At 42.1% G+C, this 20,729-nt stretch overlaps 1 protein-coding gene across 1 annotated transcript in view; it reads left to right on the forward strand.

The window, feature by feature from the left end:
- The first annotated feature begins 9,166 nt into the window (after positions 1-9,166).
- LOC137665296 (SWI/SNF-related matrix-associated actin-dependent regulator of chromatin subfamily A containing DEAD/H box 1-like) overlaps positions 9,167-20,729 on the forward strand; it is a 33,585-nt gene continuing 22,022 nt past the window's right edge. Inside the window, exons 1-5 of the mRNA XM_068404169.1 lie at positions 9,167-9,318; positions 9,599-9,856; positions 14,525-14,699; positions 17,108-17,282; positions 19,296-19,359. Of these exons, the coding sequence (XP_068260270.1) occupies positions 9,655-9,856; positions 14,525-14,699; positions 17,108-17,282; positions 19,296-19,359 (616 nt within the window). The 5' untranslated portion in view covers positions 9,167-9,318; positions 9,599-9,654. The remainder of the gene's footprint in view (positions 9,319-9,598; positions 9,857-14,524; positions 14,700-17,107; positions 17,283-19,295; positions 19,360-20,729) is intronic.

Genomic DNA, 20,729 nt, shown 5'->3' on the forward strand with positions numbered 1-20,729 from the left:
CTCTCTCAGCTTATGTACTATGCAATGTCAAAAATGCAACAGTACAGGAGAGTTACAGCAGTGTAGCCTGATAGCTGTAAGCCAAAAAATAAGCACGCGAGTATATGTTGGAAACTTGAGTCAGAAGGACTAAAATATTTTTTGACATGCACTTCCGAGCTTCTGCTCCTCACCAAACTGTTCCTTGAAACACAAAGTGATTAGTCAGCGATCTGCAAATAATATGGGAGGTCTCAGCTGCGGGTGACCAACCCGAGATCCTCGAGAATGATGTATGTTCACACAGTTCTGAACCTAATTTCCCTTTAAAGTCCTGAGGACTGGCAGACTCATGCCCACAGGATCGCTATCACCTGTAAAACCCCGTTTCTCATACTGACTAGTTTGTTTCTAAAGCCTTGTTACGGTTATTTCTTCAGTCATCAGCTATTGACTTGGGCTTTTATTGATAGCCTTAACATGCTAGTAGTGTTCCTTGTAATGTACAAACTCTGAATCTAGTATGAAGAGAAATAAAAAATGCATTTATAAACAGTGGAAACTGTCTTGCTGAAGAACAGTATCTAATTAACAAACTGTGGGCATTTTTTCCAATGTAACTTAGCAAATGAAGGTGCTGTGTACAAAAATATCTTCAAAAATTCTCTCTAAGCTTCCCATTCTGGGTCCATTCTCAGCTTTATAGGGAGCACATTAAGCTCACTGCCGTAGCATCCTGTGGTCATCTGGTGGAATCAAACCCTAAGCACATGTCTGTTTTTTTTTAGATATGTCAAGTTTCTAGGAACCAAGCAATTTAGGAACTGTTATAGCAGGTTTTGTCATCCACAGACCTGTATTAAAAGAAAGTTCCCAAGTCATTACAGCAGGTTTTGTCATACAAGGAACTATAATGTCAGAGATGTCCCCAGTTTTTAAAATAACATCTTAACCTTTGAATAATCTTCAAAATGTAATCCAGTGTTCTTCCTGACCAGTGCTGTTTTAAAAATAATGGCAAGGCTTTCTATTATGCTGTGTATTTCATTAGTTAATAACACCAGCAATTAGTTATAGGAATAAGACATGTATGTCCCTTCTTATTGTTCCAAAGGTCATATATTCAGCAGTTCAGGTAAAACTGATTTTGATGAAGCTGCATTTTCTTCAAATGTATTTAACTCCTTAAGTATTAAATAAACAGCAACTACTGCTTTCCTTTCTGACCCAGTACTGACTCTAAGTGCTTTACGATATGTAGGATGCCACTAAATCAGGGGTGCTGAGGGAAGGCAAATGCAGCAGTAGATGATCATCCTTGACTATGCCCTATCAAGAATGTTTTAAATGATCTAAACATAGTCTGCAGTCCTGCGGTGAACTCTGCATGGTGATCTGCTGTGCCCGAATGCAAGTATCGCAGGAGCAGAGTGAAATGTGAAACTCCCTGATTGTTCCAATGAAATGGATATTCCAGCCTCAGACAGATTTATCTACAACTCAGCATGTGCTTGTAAGGAACAGATCTGGACAGAAGAAAGTCCTCTGGTATAAACCATAAGTTTAAATGTATTTCATGAAACTGAGCTGCTCATCAGGCAACCTGCAAGGCTAGTTCAGACTAGTCTGCTTTCATTTCTTAGAACAACAAGAAGAAATGTCAACTGTAATATCAGAAGGTCCACACCTTCAAGAGGTACATAGAATGGAAGTGGTACCAATCTTTGTAGCTGCCACTCACAATAAAATTGCTACTCCAACAGATATGGAGAGCAGTAAAGTTTATTATTTCCCCCCCACTCTCTGGACTGAATCGCCTACTTAAGCCATTATTCCAGTGCTGGTATTGCACACAGTTTAATTACTTTAAGATCGTGAATGCACTTTGAGAAAATATACAGCACTTTAGAAGTAATATTCACATTTTTGTAAGCAAACAACTTACTTATGTCTCCATGTTTAGATGAAATAAATGTTTTCAAAATCTTACTTCATAAGTAGAAAGTGTTTCTGGGAAGTAACTGGTGGAATTCTACTCTGTGCAATCAGCAATAGATTGGGCATTACTCCTTTGGATCAGTACCATTTAGCATGCTTCAGGAGCAATTCCTGCTTTGTGTAGAAAAGTTTGTAAGAATCCTATTACATATGAAGAGCAAGATACAGAAACAATGAGGGAAGCCCATCTAAGCATGTAGGAGCATTAATAGGTAATACCTGGCCAAAGAAGAACTCCCCTGACGTAGGCATGATCTTGCTGTGTGTCCCTTCCAAGACCTTGCGTACAAAGGCCAGCGGTGACGCCCCAGAGAGCCTGACAGTGCAAATACTCCTAACCACTGTACGCTATTGTGATTCTGTAAGGTGTCAAGTGCTGATGCAACTTCTCAGCACCTGAACAGTCCAGAAATGCCCTTTGGGCTTTTCTCTGAGATTGTTTTCTGGGAACAGGACCCTTTTGCTCTGCGCCTTCCAAATACACACCCAACCCTCTCACCAAAATGAAGTTAGTTTAGACAGGAAAAAAAAAAAATCAGTTTGAACGGAAATGCCTAAGAATTGAAGTCTCCTAAGAACTTAGAGAAAATTTAGCACATTCCTTCTATAATTATTATTGTAAATAAATAATTTCACAAGCATCAAAATGGCATCTTCAAATGACTGTAGTTTGCTATAGGGGACTGTTTGGCCAATGTAACATCTAGCCCAGTTTCCTAAGGAGGACAAGCTTCCAGTCAGGCAAACTCTCCCTTCCTGCTCCCCACAAAAACCTCTGAAACGGACATCCAAATTTCAACCAAATTTGAAAGAGAAGTAGAAGTCCTCACAATAAGCAGAAGTTCCTTGGAAGTGAAACCCACTGGAGAGGACAAAGCAGAACTGTCCTGTTCCACAGTCAGCTGCTCAGCACGTCCAGTGTGTGCTATGGTGAGGCAGCTCTCTCCTAGGTGAGGGGATCATGAGGGACTTAAATGGGAAGCTGAGACACTATGTAGAGAGGGACAGAGAAGGAGCTGGAGGACAAAGACCTAAACTAATAGGAAATCAAGCTTCATAAACTCTACTATTCCCAAATAAAGTTGTTTATCTTCTCACTGAGAAGTAAAAGAATGGCATACAAAGGAGGAGGACTACTTACCATGCATGTAAGTCTTTGCAGGAGGAGGGCTGCACAGCGTGAAAGGCTGGAAAGTTCTGCATATTAGGCTTGAGCACGCTGCCATTTCCATCTATGGAGAATAACCACCAACTTTACTGGTGCAGAATCCACTTATTCTATGATTAAGTACTGAATTATATTGCATATTTTTTTCCAGAGCATCATGCTGGAAAACATATGACAATAAACCTCAAAACACTAAAAAAAGTCAGTGGAAGTATCATGGATGCATAGTTTCTGACAAGACATAGCCATTTGAGAGCTAGCCAGTTTTAAAAATGTTTAGCTTGATTTCTGAGATAGCATTTGCCTAACTGAAAGAAATGGGTAACAAGCAGAATGTCCTAAATTCTGCAGTCAGTTTTTCTCTTTCTTGTTTCTTAATCAAATACATCTAAAACTAAAAAGAGCAACTGACTACTTCAGAGAAGGGGGGGAAATGAAAATAACTAAGATGTGTGTATTTTTTTACAAGTAAAACAAAAAAATATTCATTTTCTGTAAGATTAATCTTGAAATAATAGTGCTTGAAATAAACTATCCCAAATAACCTGGAGTAACACTTTCCTAGTAAACATGAAACACACTAGACACTGAAAATATCTTCAGACACAAAAAAAAATGAGACTCATGTAAAGGAATACCAATACAAAACCAGTCATATTACAAAACCAGTCTTACTCTCTTATTCTTCCCCAAAGAGTGTTCTTTTTTATTGTCTGCTGAATAGAATAAGCTGTCTATTCAACAGACAACAAAAAGGAACACCCCTTTGGGTAAGAGAGAAAAGAGGCAGCTCCGGGGCAGTTCTGACCTGAGGCCTTACTCTGTAACTGCTGTGCGGCTCACGCATTAAAATAGTTTGGATATTCATATGTTTAGGTATGGAGAGGTTGCTACAGCAACGTCATGTACTAAGTACAACTCCCATCGCTTTTCCAGCTGCAGCTGAACTAGTTTCAACATTTTATTAGAATATTTTCTTTTTTTTTTTCTTAATTTATGATCAAGTACAAACCCATCTGCATTTGACAGCTTGTCTTGTTGCTCACAATTTATAACAAAGCAGAAACACTTCCCACCAATCCTATACAAAATTTGGGGGCAAGTCCCAACACATGCGCTATGATGAGCTGTCCATGTCACAGACCCTGTTGACTTCATACCACCGTACAACAGCTTCAGCGTATTCTCACGTTGTAGTTAATGTAGACTTTCCCCCCTCACTTTTTTTTTTAATACAAACGAGCACCCCTGCCACTCTTGCTTGAGGTGACAGGGCACAAAAAGGGCATGAATCAAAGACGAAAGAACACTAGTTGAAACACAAGGGTCTTGTCAGGAATGGCTATAGACACATTTTGTCTTGGCTCATTGTTTACTGATGAACAATAATTTTACTAATACCTTGTCAATCTGTAAGAGCAACATAAAATGTGACTCTTCATATCTGGATAGATTTTTAACTCCTAGTATCAAACCCTTAAAATTGAATTTACTTCTACTAAAGATAATGCAAATTCAATTTGCATCAATTCCCAAAACAGTCATTTTAATCTGATATTTTTGTTTTCTTTTGCTCCTCTCAGTGTTTGGGCCGTTATTATATATCACTGCTCTATAAACCTTCACAATTATCTCAGGCGGCCTACATACCATCTGGTATGCTCCTCTTTATCACTGGCGTAGCAACAAAACTGTAGCTTAAGTAAAAACAAGTCAAATTTAACAGCTCTAATGTTGCATGTAAAGCAATTCTGTATATAAATAGATTCTTTTCAAATTTCTGCTACCATTCTTCCAAAAAATCTCACAAATCAGCCTTCAAAACAATAGCAGACAGCTATCTGTCATTTCTACAGTAAGCGCGAGCTGTCCAACCGGTGTTATTAGCACCTCAAAAAAGATGTTTTGCCTGCCTTGCTTGCCAGGAATTCATGGTAGCTTGTTAATAATAATAATACCTACCACTTAGCTAGTCTTTTCTAGTTCAAAGCACTGTAAAAAAATGAAATAATCTGCTGCAGCATTTTCTAGGTTCATGCTAATTCCTGTTAACAAAATGCTTTCAAAATCTGACATGTTCTGGAGCGTTGCATTTAATCCCTTTCAGTCTCACTGTTTTCTTAGCTTGTACTTGCTTTCTCTCCCAAGTTCTGGAACTCATGTCTTTTTTTTTTTCCCCAAGACCGGTGTTCCTGCCTGCCTTGTTGAGTCACAAATACAGACTGACCTGTATGCTTCCCTTTATACTTGGTTTCTCCAGTTTCATCTTTTTCTTCTCAACTCTTCTATTATTACTCTTTCAGTTTTTCAGCTTCACAGCCTATTCGTCTCTGTACATCTACCATCCTTGTTTGACGGTGTCCTTGAAGTCAAACAGTGTGGCTTAACATCTATCAATCACCTGTATTTTGTTATCCTCTCCTCACAGAAAGAGTGGTCTAAATCTTGTCAGGATTCTTAAACTACAGATGTTTATGTGTTGCTATAAGTTTGTGAGAGGCAATCACATCAGAAATGCTAACACCAGTACTAACACTTTGCAAAGAAGCTGATGAGCTTTGTGATGGTTATCAGGTCCCAGGTAGGAGCTAAACCCACATGCTCAGGTGAAAGTGTCCTCATGGTCCATCCTTTGTCCTCTTATAACCCTCACCCAGCTTAGCTTCTGATGTACCTGTGAACTGCTTTATTCCCATTTTGGGGGGTAACTTGCCTTTCAAGTGGGTGGAATTTCAAGTTGGTAGTAGCTCGACCCTGTGTTGACAGGCAGATCACTCTCCCCTTTTCAGACTGACCTGGTGTTTTCATTATTTATGTTAGATCTGAGTTGCAAAGCAGAATTCTCCTATGAGAGCCCTACAACAGTTGCCTTTTTATATATCAACAGTGTCTCTAGCCCAGGCACTCATCCTTCTCCATCACAATTTAGCCCTCCTCAGGGGATAATCTGAGGGGATAACCTCAGATGATCTCTCCATCATCTACTGTTCTACCACCAGCCACGTCTGCAAATCCACCTGTGCCTTGGCATCCACCTCTGTGGCGGAAATCTGTCTTCCATTCAATCTACACGTTCAGCTGCAACTTATTATTAGAATTTGGGATTAACACAACACAGCTTCCAAACAACTTCAACTCATCTGCTATCCAAATATTAGATTAGTATTTGATTTGGAGGCAAGACATCTTCACTGAAGCTTGATTTGGAAAGGGCTTCCTCCAAATCCTTTTGCTTCTCAAAGCTTATCTGCCTGTTCAGTACTGAGTTTTATTTTCTTGCTCTAGCACACACCAAAATGACAAACTGTTCTGCTGCAGCCCTGAGGCTGGAGTAAGAGGAGACACTACTGGTAAATATGAGAGATGGGTTTGTCATTTAGATGTGTGAGATGGAAAAGCCTTTTGAAGCCCATACCACTTCTTGCCATTTGGCTGATGGAAAGGGCAGGAGAACTGGAATCAGGCACACATGAGTCGAACCAGCTTCTCATGCTGGGTGAACGCAACTGTCAAGCCCCACAATGTGTTGTAAAAGTCACAGTGGCAAAGGGAGCACCAAACCACTTCCAGGAGAGTCCCCTTCAGAAAACCAAACTTTATTATAATAATGATGATGATTCAGTATGAGGTAGCCAAGACCTAGATTTGCTGACTACTGGTGATAGAAATGAATTTTGATAGAAAGAAATTTGCAGGTAGAGGTAATGTATGCGTAGGTGGCATTTCTGGAAATACCTGGATCACCTCCAGCTTTCAGGCTGTAGCAAGTTTGTCAGACAACACATTCAGCCCTGCCTCCATGCAGCCTGGTAGTAAGTAACGCTGACAGTGGCACATGACCTAGCACAGCACAGCCATGACCCTCGCTCGGGCGTTTGGGTGACTGCAATTTAAATGAAAAATAATGTCAATAGTGAAGAAGCTCTCTGAGAGCCCAGTGGTACACAGCTGGCGCGACGGATGGGGAAGTGGCTTTTTTTATATTTTTCTGTTGGACAGCACAACCTCTCCAGAATGTTTTTAATGGCTGCTGCACCTGTCTCCTCAGTATAACACTTATTCATTTCTGCCAGGCCTTGAAGCACTTTATTTCACAGGTGGCTAGTATTTGAAGGGCAGATGTGTAAAGGTATTTTCAGTACCGCTCTGCCTTGTATGGTATGATGGATGGCCAGGCCCAAAGAGTTGTGGTGAATGGAGTTAAATCCAGTTGGCGGCTGGTCACAAGTGGTGTTCCCCAGGGCTCAGTACTGGGGCCAGTTCTCTTTAATATCTTTATCAATGATCTGGACAAGGGGATCGAGTGCACCCTCATTAAGTTTGCAGACGACACCAAGTTGGGCAGGAGTGTTGATCTGCTTGAGGGTAGGAAGGCTCTGCAGAGGGATGTGGACAGGCTGGATCGATGGGCCAAGGCCAGCTCTATGAGATTCAACAAGGCCAAGTGCCGGGTCCTACACTTGGGGCACAGGAAAAGGACCTGGGGGTGTTGGTCGATGGCCAGCTGAACATGAGCCAGCAATGTGCCCAGGTGGCCAAGGCAGCCAACAGTATCCTGGTTTGTATCAGAAATAGTGTGGCCAGCAGGACTACGGAAGTGACTGTCCCTCTGTACTCAGCACTGGTGGCGCCGCACCTCAAATACTGTGTTCAGTTTTGGGCCCCCTCACTACAAGAAAGACATCGAGGTGCTGGAGAGAGTTCAAAGAAGGGCAACAAAGCTGGTGAAGGGTCCAGAGCACAAGTCTTGAGGGACCGTCTGTGGGAACTGGGGTTGTTTAATCTGCAGAAAAGGAGGCTCAGGGGAGACCTTATCGCTCTCTACAACTACCTGAAAGGAGGTTGTAGCTAGGAGGGTGTTAGCCTCTTCTCCCAGGTAACAAGTGATACAATGAGATGAAACTGCCTCAAGTTGCACCAGGGGAGGTTTAAATTGGGTATTAGGAAATATTTCTTCACCAAAAGGGTTGTCAAGCACTGGAACAGGCTGCCCAGGGAAGTGGTGGAATCACCATCCCTGGAGGTGTTTAAAGACGTGTAGATGTGGTGCTTACGGACTTGGTTTACTGGTGGACTTGGCAGTGTTAGGTTAACTGTTCGACTTGATGATCTTAAAGGTCCTTTCCAACCAAAACAATTCTATGGCTCTATGGTATTCAAGGACACCATTTCAGCCCCAGCAAGGTTCTCCGTGCCATGCCACTAACCCCACAGGCCTTTGCCTGCACGGACCACCCTGCCTGTGCGCTGCTGCCGCAAGGCATCGACTGACATCCAGAGCCAGGCAGCGGGTCCTGACCCAAGGCTTCACGAGGAGGGGCTGTCCCATCCGTGCTGCCAAAGGGACACACTCCTGGAAGTGTGCTGAGGAACCCAGGCTGAGAACTGCCCTAAATCCCGTATTTTTACTGCTCCAGAGCTTTTACGATGGTCCTTTTGCAGGCCCCCACCCAAACTTTTCAACTTGGGGGGTGGCAGGAGCCGAAGACGCGGTCGCTGGGTACCAAAAGGGCATCCGCGCGGTACCAGGGCCTGGAGGCTGCAAATCTCCTTCTTCCCCGCGGCAGCGCGGCGGCGAGAGCCGAGCCCACCCAGAAGCGCGGCCCCCGGCGGGGCAGGCCCAGCGGCCCTGACAGGGCGGGTCCCGCCACCGCCCTGCCCGCCCCAGCCCCTGCGGAGCGCCCACGCGGGGACGTGCGGCCGCCGGGGACCCGGGGAGACCCCCAGGGACCGCGGCCGCCACACGACACCCGCCCGCCCGCACGCCCGCCCGCACGCACGCCCGCCCGCACCAACGTTCGCCCCGCGCGCGGGAGCCGAACGGGCTCGCGCCGGTCTGGAGGGAAAAAGCACGACGGCGCCCCGCGCCCCGTCCGGGCGAGGTGATTGGTGGGGAGGCGGTGACGTCGTCAGCGAGCGCCGACGCCACCGCGTTGGATCCCGAAGGAGGCGCGCTGTTCCCGCCAGCATCGCGGAGCGTTGTGCTCCCGCCGCTCCCATCGCCGCCCGGCAGCTCCTCCCTCCTTCCCTTCCTCCCTCCTTCTCCGCCGCGGCGGCGGTGGCGGCCAGGTGCCTCGGGGGCCGGCCCGGCACGGCCGGTGTCGCTGCCGCTCCCTCCCTTGCCCGCCCGGGGCTCTCCGCGCCCCGCCGGCGTCGGCCCTGGTGCGCGACAGGTGCGTGCGAGGCGTGTCGCGGGTGTCCGGGGGGTGCTGGCCGTCGTGGAGGGAGGAGGGGGCCCCGGGCAGCTGGGGGCAGGGGTGGGCAGGTGCCTCCCCGCTGTCTGGCAGCGCCGCGGGCGTCCCATTTCCATGGGAGCGGGGACGCGCGCTCGGGAGCGCCCGGTCGGCGCGGCCCTGTCGCCGCTCCCCGGCCGCCGGTCGCTTCGCCCGCGTTTGTCCGAGCTGTGTCTGACGAGCTCTGCCACCTCTTTCCGCTCGCTGGTTTTTCCCGCAGCAGCCGCCCGGCCGAGCCGCCTCCTCTCCTGCAGCCGGGAGCGCTCGGCTGAGAGCATGAGTCTGTACAACTTGGGCCGCTTCCGCTTCGAGAGGAAGAGAAGAGCCGCGGAGGAGGAAACTGCGTGTCCTTGGGCAGCGCAGGTGCAGGCGGCTGGTTGCGCCGCGGCGGGCGATGCTGCCGGAGGAGCCGAGGATGAAGCTCCCGCCGGCAGCAGCGAGCCAGGTGCTGCCCCGTCGGGTGTGACACACAGAGCCGGTGAGTCGGGTGCTGGGCAGGGAGCGTAAGAGCAGCGTCAGCGCTTGGTGTCTAGAAATGAGCAGTTGTTGTCTTTTGGGTCTGTGTTGGTTGGTGCTTTGTTTTACAAATGTGCTTTCCTACGCACACGCAGTTTCTGCAAAAGTATCCTTATGTGTAACGGTGCTCGCTGTAATTGCACCTGTGCGGTTATGGCCGAGGCAGAAACCTTCTGGTAACCAAAGCTGAAATGATTTTTTCAGATCAGTGTACGAGCCACAATTTGAGTGTTTAAAGTGTGTTAAGGTTTCCTATTTATTTATTCTTCTTACTGATATTTTACACTAATACAGTGTCTCGGGGCTTTCAGAGAAAAACCCATTTGTTGTCCGATAAACGCAACACTACACAGACTTAACTTTTTTACTGGAGTCCCAGGGTTATGCCATGTGGCGTATCACAGATAAAACTGAAAAGAAAGAAAACAGTTTCTTTTCAGATGGGCCTGGTTTTGTAAAGAGCTGAGAAACCTGCTGCTGATTCTCGCAAGCTGGTTGTGTTAATAGCTTTGTAGCAGTGTTTGTCCTCTCTCCTGGCAGTAGCTTGTGGTTTTCACGGAAGTGTGAAAAACTTGCTTGTGTAGTAAGTTATTGGTTTGTTTGGCTGATACACTAGATAGGTGCTGTTTCTGTTTGGGTTCATCAGTTAAAACGAATAAACAACTGTAATGGCTGTCAGCTGCATAATCCCATTCACCAGCAGCTTTTCTGCTACTGAAGGAGTAAGAATGGAAGAACAAAAATTATTTGTTGCTGATTATTTTATACATTTCAGACATTCCGTATAACTTGTGATACAGGTGTCAAGACACAAGTGTTATTGGAGAGATCAAACAGACTTTGACTATGCATTTAGTCAGTAATGGAGCAACAATATAAGTTGTTTTGCATACAAGTTTCCCTTGGTGGGAAGGCAGTTTATCACAGTACCTTATCTATGCGATAACAGAGAACCTTTGACGTACAGGGAGGAGTTAACCTTTTAAAGGTGAGCCAAATCAATATTATAGTAGATTGATATTTACTATTGCCTGGATTTTGGCTTAGTGCAGGTTGACTGTTTTCAGTTGACTGGAGTGCTCTCATGATTACATTAGTATATACTAACCGGCGCTTTATGTTTGAAAAAATACAAAAACCCTCTAGATCTTGGCTTGAGAGTTGCCAGTCTGGAGTTAAGTAGCCTGTCCACTAGCAGAGAGGAAGTTTTGGTGGCAGGAAGGACTTAACACAAGAAGCAAACAGCAGTTAGTTGTGACTTCTGCATGTGTGTGCTTTGTAATGGATCACATGGAAAAACTGGCACTCTGAGGAAGTCACTTTGGAACGGGTGTCGTCTTCATGTTTGTGACAAGTCACTGTCTTGTGCGGTGTAGGAGTTAGTGAATGCAGGTTCCTTCCTGAACTGTGAATGCAGGTGTGAAGTAATGGATGGTGCTGTTTGTTTTATGGCTTATTTGTCTCTGTGATTTATTTTTTCCTTTATTTTGTCATATGTTTTTTCTTTTATATTATATTTTTTCCTTTAATCTGCCCGTGGACTTGACTTTGTCAGTGGAAGCATGCAGGTGGACCGTAACTACCAAGGCCAACAAACTTTGGAGCTTGGTTTTTTTTTTCAAAATACTGGTCTCCCTCGGATTATTCTATAGAACTGAGGAAGAGAAGGGATGTAATATCCAATTTAGTGGCATGAGTATGAGTTTAGATATGAGGTAATAAAAGGAAAGACGAAGGGCAGCCTAAAGGAGGAACTGTTGTGGAAGGCTAAGAAATTGTGAGGAAAACTAGTGGGAGATGATGGTAGCTGCCACTAAGACAGAGTAGAGTAGAAGTGCAGACAAAATTACAGCAAGTGGCCAACTTAAATAAGAGTCCATGGACACAGATGCTGGTGTAGAACTGGGGTGCTAATTAACATTCAAAATTGAGATGTAACTCCCAGTATTTTGCATTTACATGCTGCTTCATCTTTCACAGATATTGAGTGTTTAAAGAAGATGGGGTGGTTTGGTGATGTTTTTTCAATTATTTGCCCATGATTGTCATGTAACCCATTTAAAGGAATTAATTAACCATTTTAAAAATCAAACAGCATTGTCCGCATCTGCAGAACTGTATTGGAACTATACAAATTAGAATAATTGCGTTCATGAATTTGAAAATGAGATTTGTGTTCAAAAAGCATGCCTACAAAGCTTCAGCAATGAATTGAAATGAAAGTTGTAGATGAAATTAAGCTTCTATGTATAATCGTGTTATTGATGGATGATTTTGTTGATATCCTCTCTGTACAATTCAAATATTTAACGCAAATGACTGCACTTTTAGGTTACAGTGTTCAGAGCGTCACATCATTCGCTTGCACTGCGGCAGCTCTTTTGTGTTCTCATCTGTTGTCATTTTCTTTATGATCTGAGGAAGCCGTGTCCTTTGCTTACGTCACGCTTTGCAGAGTATAATTCTACTTAAAGCATTTCTGGAAAAAAAGTAATGACTGCAGTACCTAGTGAAGTTTTCTGAGGGTTCATGGGAAGCTATGTTGAAGTAATCATCATTTTTAAATGGTCTCTTTAAGAAGCGCCTTAGGGTAACACTGATATTTAGGATTATTTTAGCAAATGGACTTTCCTTTGAAAATGGCATATGAATTAGCTTGTGGACTTGAGCAGCACGCATTTGAGCCTGCTTTCCCAAACTAGGTGGAAATTACTTTCCGTTTGACAGTGTTTGTTGTGCAGTGGTAGTAAATGTGGTAAGCCTCTAAGTATTACCTCAGTTTTGTTTTTATTTGGGAGAGAAGAGGCTGAGTGAGAGGTATGGTTTGTGTAGGAGGTTATATTTAGAATTATAGGGCAATGTGTTATGGCTCTGCAATAGACATATGCTTACTGAAAGACTGTAGTGAGTATGATTTTTTTTAAAAAAAAAAAAAAAGGTCAAGGTGAAGTTTTTTCCAGAGCAGTTGAAGCTGTGCATTTCCTGACTACACTGAACAAAATATTTGCGCTGACATTATAAAAACAGTTGCATTTGAGTACCTTCATCCATAACTGAACGGTGTCTCCATGTAATCATAGACAGTTTGGTCTGGTTATTCTCATGGTGTCTCTTTGTACAATAGCAAAAATCAGTTGTTGTTCGTTTTGTTTTTGTGGTTTATGTGTCCATTTAGGGATACTTCTGTGCTTTCTTATTTTTGGCCTTAGAGTCAAACATTGGTCTTCTGGTTGCAGGCATTCCTTAGTAGCCCTTTCAGGAGGGCTATTCAGAGCGCTTTTCCTCAATTACTGACCTGAAATAGCCCACTCAAGAGGTGGCAATTGCATCCAAGTATTTAGTCCTGTTTAATGCAGGTTTAAAGAACAGAAGAGCTGGAAGCTGCATGTTCAAGTCCTCGTGTATCAACTAAAAATTGGGTTTTTTTTTTCCTTAGGGTTTTCTAAAGATGGTAGCAGAACAGTTCTAGCCTCCGTAGGCAAAGGATTGAACCAGATGTTTGACCTTGCCCAGGCTCATATGGGAGCATCAGAGTTTTAGTTAGAACCACTTTGAAATACACAATCTATGCAGTTAGAGCATCCTGCGCCTTAGCTGCGTTTGGTGCTGGGCGGCACGAGGGCGACAGGGCAAAATCTAATAAAGCACAGGCTTCTTGATTTTGTTTTACAGTGTTCTAATCCTCTTTCCACTTCAGGTTCAAGACCTGTTTAGTGTAGATTTCCCCGTGTGGTCATGTTTTCCCCATCTGGATACATGCATGGTGTTGGTTTCAGGTGTAGCTGACACTGGGGGACTTAGTCATGCGTTATTCATGACTAATTCAGGAATTATATAAATAGACTGTCTGCTTATGCTTTTGGTTGTCTCACAAGCATGTTCAGAACTGAAAAGTTCATATGTGCTAATGCACCATAGTGGGTCAATTTTGCAAGTGTCATTGAAGGTAGCATGTGATTCGTGAGATGTCTTCACAGTGACACATCCTGACGGTATGTAGGTTCTGTATATCCTGGTGCTTCATATCTAACATGAAACATCCTTCCATATGCTGAGTTTCCCTGTTAAGAGTCATCTGGAGCATAATGTGGAAAAGACTGGCTAAATAGATTCTATCTCTATAAGGTGCAGACAGGTAAGTTGCAACTTCCCTGTCAGGTTCCTCGGTGCAGCTTTCTAATTTTCTGCGGTATAACACTGAGGTTCCCTTTCTGAAAAGCTGTCAAGACAAGCAGATCATAAATGAGCCATCAGATACACCAGTATGTTTCTGTCCATGTCCTGATGAGCCTGGAAGTAGTTCAGAGGTTTTTGCTGATTATTCATTCTTCCAAAACCAAAAATGTATTTATAAGTAGTTATAAACCTAAAATACATCATCTCTTAAACTTTGTGGCATAAAAATTATTTGTTTGATGTAATGGGAGTCTTTTGCTAGGTCAGTTACCACTTGAAACAATACAGCTCACAGGAATTTTCCAAGCATAAGGATGTGAGTTCTGTTTCAATGATTGCTGTGTGTAAGAAGAAATGACAGCTATGTGATGCTCTAAGTACAGATCAGTATTTGAAGTCCTAAGTCATAAATGACTGTCTCCTATCTTTTCTCCTATTGAAATGGCTTGCACAGGGGACTCTGCCATCCCAGAATCTCCTGAAGCCAAGAGGACAAGGAAACGGTCTTACTTGAAGCGTCCAAGAGGAGTACGGTTCCCAGATTCGTCTTCAGGCAGCAAAGATGAAGAACCAAGAAACTTCATTGCTGCGAAAGAAGACAAGGCTCCAAGGAGAGAAGCGGCTGTAATGTAAGCTTTAAGCCAATTTTCTGTAATGTTTGTGCAACCTGCTGTAATGTTCTAAATTGAAATACTGAACTGAAAATCGGAGGCTAGGTTCTGATTTACTGGTTTGTGATTTACCTGCCCCTAACTAAACTTCCCTGGTTTCCAGGGAAGAAGAATCCATCTCTTAAGCCATTTTCTCAGAGAAGACACTTAGGAGGGAGGAGTTCTGTGATGTTGAATGATACGTGTGATGTTCATTACATGTTTGTGCATTTGACCCTCTGAAGTCCTTTTAATGGCACTTGAAAGCTTAACCATAAAATATTTGCTTTATTAGTTTTAAACAATATTGGAGTTGATTTTAGCTGGTTTCATTTTTTAATGAAACCATAGTGGACAGCAAAGCAAGTAGAGCTTCAGAGTGTAGTGTAAGAGTTCACGAGCTAAAGTTAAGTATCAGTTACATGATGTGTTTGCTATGCTTAGTGAAAAAAAATTTTTTGTTTTAGTGATTTGGAAATGTATATTTTTGAATAAGCTGAGAGGGAAGAGAATAGCGTGCAAGAGTCACTTGCGTGGGTGTTAAAAAGGCAGCATTGAGAGTGCAGGAGAGACAAGATGTAGACAGAGATCTCACACAAGCAGTTGGAATGGTTTAAAGAAACCACTGAGAGCGTGGCAGGAGCTAGGTTGGATCTGGCCAGGCTTATGAGCTCTGGCTTGTGCTGAATTTAGCCTGGCTTTGCACAGAATCTGTCAATTGAGTGTCTTTGCATTGTGCATCTTAGTGCATGTGTTACCTCCTGTTCAGGGGTTTTGTGAATATTTCCTTTGTGCAGGGTATCCCAGCCCCCTTTATCCTAAACAAGAGAGAGAGCAGAAAGTTCAGAGCAGAAAGCATGGCTTTCCTCAAAGGAAGTGTGCTGCAAGCTTCACTACCAGAGTCACTGTCTAGACTCTGTTGGAAAAAAGCAGAAGTCTTAACACAAGGCTTTGTGGGTCGGAGTCATACTCGTTTAGCAGTTAAATGAGTGTTTCTTCATGCTTGATAAGAATGTGGTTATACAGAGAGGACAAGATTTATGATGGGAGCGACTCTGGCTTTGTGGACAAGTATGGAGATGTTAATCCCCAATAAGAAGGGATAGGGTAATTGCAGTGTCACCATTTCCATTGGGATTGGTTTTCTTTTATGAATGCAGTTTATAAAGAACCTTTTTTCCTTATCAAGGCAAAAAGATCTGAAATATGCTAATAGAATTTTAATATGCCAGTTCACTAAGACTTTTTGAAGCGGATGAGGGATTCACCTTCTGAAGCTTACAACGAGATGGCTTGGTGGACTGTAGAGGAATTTGGGTTCTTTTTTGTTTTGAGGATTTTTTTCACTCTAAGAGGCACAACCAGAGAGTCCCCGTGGCTGTGTGTGCCTTTTGAATGGAATAGGGAGAAAAGGCTTGTTTGAACAGTTGTCTCAAAATAGTGTGTATCTTCTATGTAAGTGGCATGTTACTACTTTTTCCAAATTGTATTGCAGTCTGACTGTTGCAAGTGCTAAAGAAAGACATAGTGAGGAAAAACAGGTGTATTTTTAGTGTTTCACCTCTATCTGTGTAGAGACCTGCAGGCAAGCCTTTCTGATGGTGAAGTCCCTATGAAATGGCAAACCTCCATACAGTTCGATTAATTTTCTTTCAGCAAAGGAGATTTTTATGTGTGTGTGGAGAGCAGTAGGATGGGAGACCTGTGCTTACATTCAGTCTTGTATGTGCAACTGAATATCGTGAAAAATACATAGGGATTGCTTTTCCTGCAGGTTAGCTCTAATAATAAGTCTTCCAGTAAATTCAGGACTTTGCTTTTTTCAGAAAGGTTCTTTTCATGTTTAGATGTTTAAGATGCTGCGTAAGGATCTTTGAATTTCCTCAGGGAGCTGCGAACTATAACAGAGAGTTGATAGTGCATGTGGAAAGATTTACAAAGAACTGATCCACATCTGTTTATCTGTTGGGCAAATCAATACTAGCAAGACTGTTTGAGTCAAACTTGAGATGGTCTGATGTAATTCAGGTAGCTGAAATGATGAAATGTATTAAGATGGTTGTTGCTAACTTGGCAAATAAACTTCTGTAGCACAATATGAGAGTAAGTCATGGTATTTCCCTTGTCTGTTCCTCCTTTCTTCTTTCCTTTGCTAAGTTGAAATGTGTTTGCTGCAAACAGAAGACTGTACTTAATCACATATGCTTTATTTTGTCCTGAATAGGAGGTATCACTTTGGGTACAAGTTGATTCAGTGTTACTGGATGCATCTAAACACACTTTGTGTGATCCTGTTGGTTTTGGTTTACAGTTACGTTGCGGTAGAGTAAAACATTCATAAGCAAAAATAAATTTTAATTCTTTTTCTCCTCCCTCGTACATTGTAGCTCTGATGATGATGATGATGAACAGCCTGAAGTTGAGCTACCCCAGTTTGCATATGTAAATGGTGGGCATCAGCTGCCAGCTGTGAAGAAGTCTGTAGAGGAAGTCATCAGAGACGCAAAGCTGCAAAAACTGAAGGAACTTTTTCCCCAAAGAAGTGACCAAGAACTACTACAAGTAATAATGCTCTGTTCTTTTGATTTATTTTGATGACTATTTTGTAGGCAGTATTCCTAAGCCTCTGACTTTATTAGAGAGAAATGCCTTACTTCTTGTTAGCAAAAGGGTATATGAGAGTAATGTATTTTAGGGAAGCTACAGCCATGGAACATTTCTGTATGCCATGCATACATACACAGACACTTATGTATATATAGAAATGAATATATATATACACACACCCCCTTTAGATCAACTGAGCAACAGTGAATTCCAGTGTATAGGAAGTTTTTCTATTATTTCTTTCTGTTGTGATGTTTAATCTTGGTTATATCTGTCTTGGTTAATAACTATTGATAACTGCCATTGTTGGAGTGCAGCTAACTGATTAAATGCAGAATGAGTAAAATCATTGCCATCTTCTTCAACAGGTGAAATGTTGCACCCTTGCATTTATGAACTTTAATACTCAAAGCCTTTCGTACTTCAGTGAGGCAAAAATAGACTAGGTTTGAACTTACTACAATTCTTTCTGATTGTGCTGACATATGAACCTGTGAACGCTTGGCCGTTGTCCAATGGGTAGTACAAATCTCCAGTAACATGGTAACTTATTAGAGTAAAATACCTTCAGTACAGTAAAATATATTTTTAGCAAGGTTATTTTCCAGTGCTGATAGTTTACTAGGTTTTCACTAGCTTTAGTTTTCAAAGCTGAATGTGTTTAAATGAATCTGTTAAGTTTCCTGGTTGTTGAAATGTCATTAAAGAAATACAGGAATTTTACTAGTGCTCCTCGCTGGGTGTTTTTGTCCCAGTGGATCAAGCTTTATATTTAGGCTTTCTACTTTAGGAAGAAAGAAGGGGTTGCAAATAGCAGTTTTGGAATTTTTCTCCTGGACATGATAATAAAATTTACATTGTAGATGTCCAGAAGGTATGAAGTTTCAATTTTTGGTCACGTAGAATGTATTTAAACCAAAGGTTGAGAACAGTTCATCGTAGCTTAGAAACTAGCTAGAAATGACACATGGTGTGTCTGACTGCTGTTTTGTGACTGCAGTGGTGTTTTTAACTACTCAGTGGTATGTAGTGCTGATGGTATTTATTCTCAAGAGAGTGTAAGATAGCTCCTGTATCAGCAGAGCTTTGCAGTACATAGAGGCTGTGCAAATTTTTGACCGCAGTTACGTATCCACAACATTTTTTGAAGGAACACAGAGGAATAATAGGCAAATCTGTGGTTCCTTCATGAAGGATCTGGAACAGTCTGTCCGGACAAACCCTACTCAACTTATGAAGGAAAAATCATGAGCCTTTTGAAAAGGAAATTGTGTGTTTATAGCAAAATTGTAAGATGCTATTTACAAATGTGGACAGATACTTGGGAATCAGGATTCCTCATAACTTAATTTTTTGTGTTTTTTTGTATTTGTAACCTTTAGGCCATTTGCTTCTGTTGCAGTTATCTCACTTGCAAAAAGCATTCTAAAAGTCTCAACATCCAATTAATTTGTAAAAATGATCTATTTTGAGACTAAATGTGGGTGGAGAAAGAATGTAGGACTGCAAGGAAGTACAGATAAACTTTGAGGCGTGTTATAAGTTTCATGCATGTGCTTTCAGGAAATCGACCAATGTGACATAATAATATACAGACATTTTATGAGTTAAGGCATTACTTTTTTGGTTCATCTGGTTTTGTGATAGTAACATTGTATAGTTTTTGAAAAAAAGCTTTCAAGTAAACCTGCATGGTATGTTTGTGAAGTAGGAAAAAAGGCAATAATAAATGAGATTGTATTAAAAATGTATTCCAGTAGGTTGTTTAAAGTGTTTCCAAATACAGCTTTTGTGATCGGTCTAGCTAATTTGGTTCCTGGTTAATTTTGTTCTTGGATTTTATAAACGTGTATTTTGGGGGTGTTTTTTAAAGTATATTCCAATCACTCTGATCTATTATTGTCCTCCTCTGTTCCACTGGATTAAATCTCACCACTTAGCAGTTGACTTTTTTTTTTTTTTTTGCAGTTCATAGAATCAACATGCACAATAGAAGAAGCAATAGATGCTGCTTTGAAGTTCGATGACAAAGGTATGTTTAACAAAAAAAAAACCAAAACCAAACTTGAGAAGTTGTAGCTAATTCAGTGAAGTAAACTTGGTTGGTATTTAAAAAGTGGTAAAGCATACGCTAAAAGTTATACTGTTGTTTGTTTATTGTAATAACACAAAACTGAAATGACAGGCTTTGCAAGTGGAAAGACGAAAAGAGGATGCAGACCAAAATCCAAAAATAGAACAAAAAAAGGGGAATTTGTTCTGTGACCTCAGGATTACTTTACGTGTGGGTCCTTAAGTGTTTCTGTTCTTGCTGGTTCCTTCTTTGCCCAGAAGTTGAGGCAAATAGTAATGGTTTAGCAATAGGAGTCCTAAATGTTGTAGGTGAGAAATCTGGTGGTATGGAAAAAATATACTGGAGTATGTTTAACTAGATATTGTTTGTGTCAAGGCTCATCACAATTTTCTTTTCAGGTTGACTTCAAGACTTGCTTGTAATTCTGAATAAGAACTATTAGTCTTAAACATTAGACAAATCCCCATGGTTCTCTAGCAAAACATCCCCCAAACCATGCCTTTGAGCCCTCAGCGCTTATTTAGCGTTTTTTGTTCTGCATCTGAATTTATGCTGTCTCATGCTGTTAGCAAAAAACCCAAGCAAACAAAAAAAACCCAAACCAAAGAACCCAGCACATGATGTGGGAATGTGTAGAAGGTGGTAAGCATGCAAGAGGGTCATCGTTCTGGGGCTTTGGGCTTGTTTGTTGACATCACCTAAGTCCATGATTAAATCTCTTGTCTTACATTAATCGTTTTGACTGATTTTCTGGGGTTGGTGGGGGAAGAGTGGAAGGTTGGTATGAATATAAACGTCATTATGAAAAGCTGATCTGTTTCAGCAGTCTCCATCTGTTTGCAGTTCAGTTGTCTGTGTTTTTTCTGAGAGTTCTTCATGGTTGGGTATCGATGGAAAAAGCTATTTATGATCACTCTTGATTTTTTTATTTGTTTTAAGTGGTTCATGTGGATACTGGTTTCATGCAGTATCCTATGGATTTGGAAGCAATGTGTCTAGGAAGCTCATGTGCTGAGGGAGAACGGTTTTACTCACTTTCTAAATTAGAAGTTTTTTTGCTAATTCAGTTCCCGCTGTTGTGCTTGTTGTGTTTTCATCTTCTGATCTTTGTATGCAACTTCAAAGATTTTTTTTTTTAACAATTATTGGAAAGCTTTAAAACATTCGGCTAATTTTAATGAAAGGCTGCTTTTGTGGTTTGGTTTTTCTTACGCAACCAGACCAATGTTTTGAGGTTATCACTGTTTGCGTGATCAGATTCTATACACAGGACTTCTTGGATGCTGGCAATAGAAAACTAGAGCTGGCATATTTTTGAGGGACACACT

The sequence above is a fragment of the Nyctibius grandis genome, chromosome 6 (assembly GCF_013368605.1).
Source record: "Nyctibius grandis isolate bNycGra1 chromosome 6, bNycGra1.pri, whole genome shotgun sequence".
NCBI lineage: Eukaryota > Metazoa > Chordata > Aves > Nyctibiiformes > Nyctibiidae > Nyctibius > Nyctibius grandis.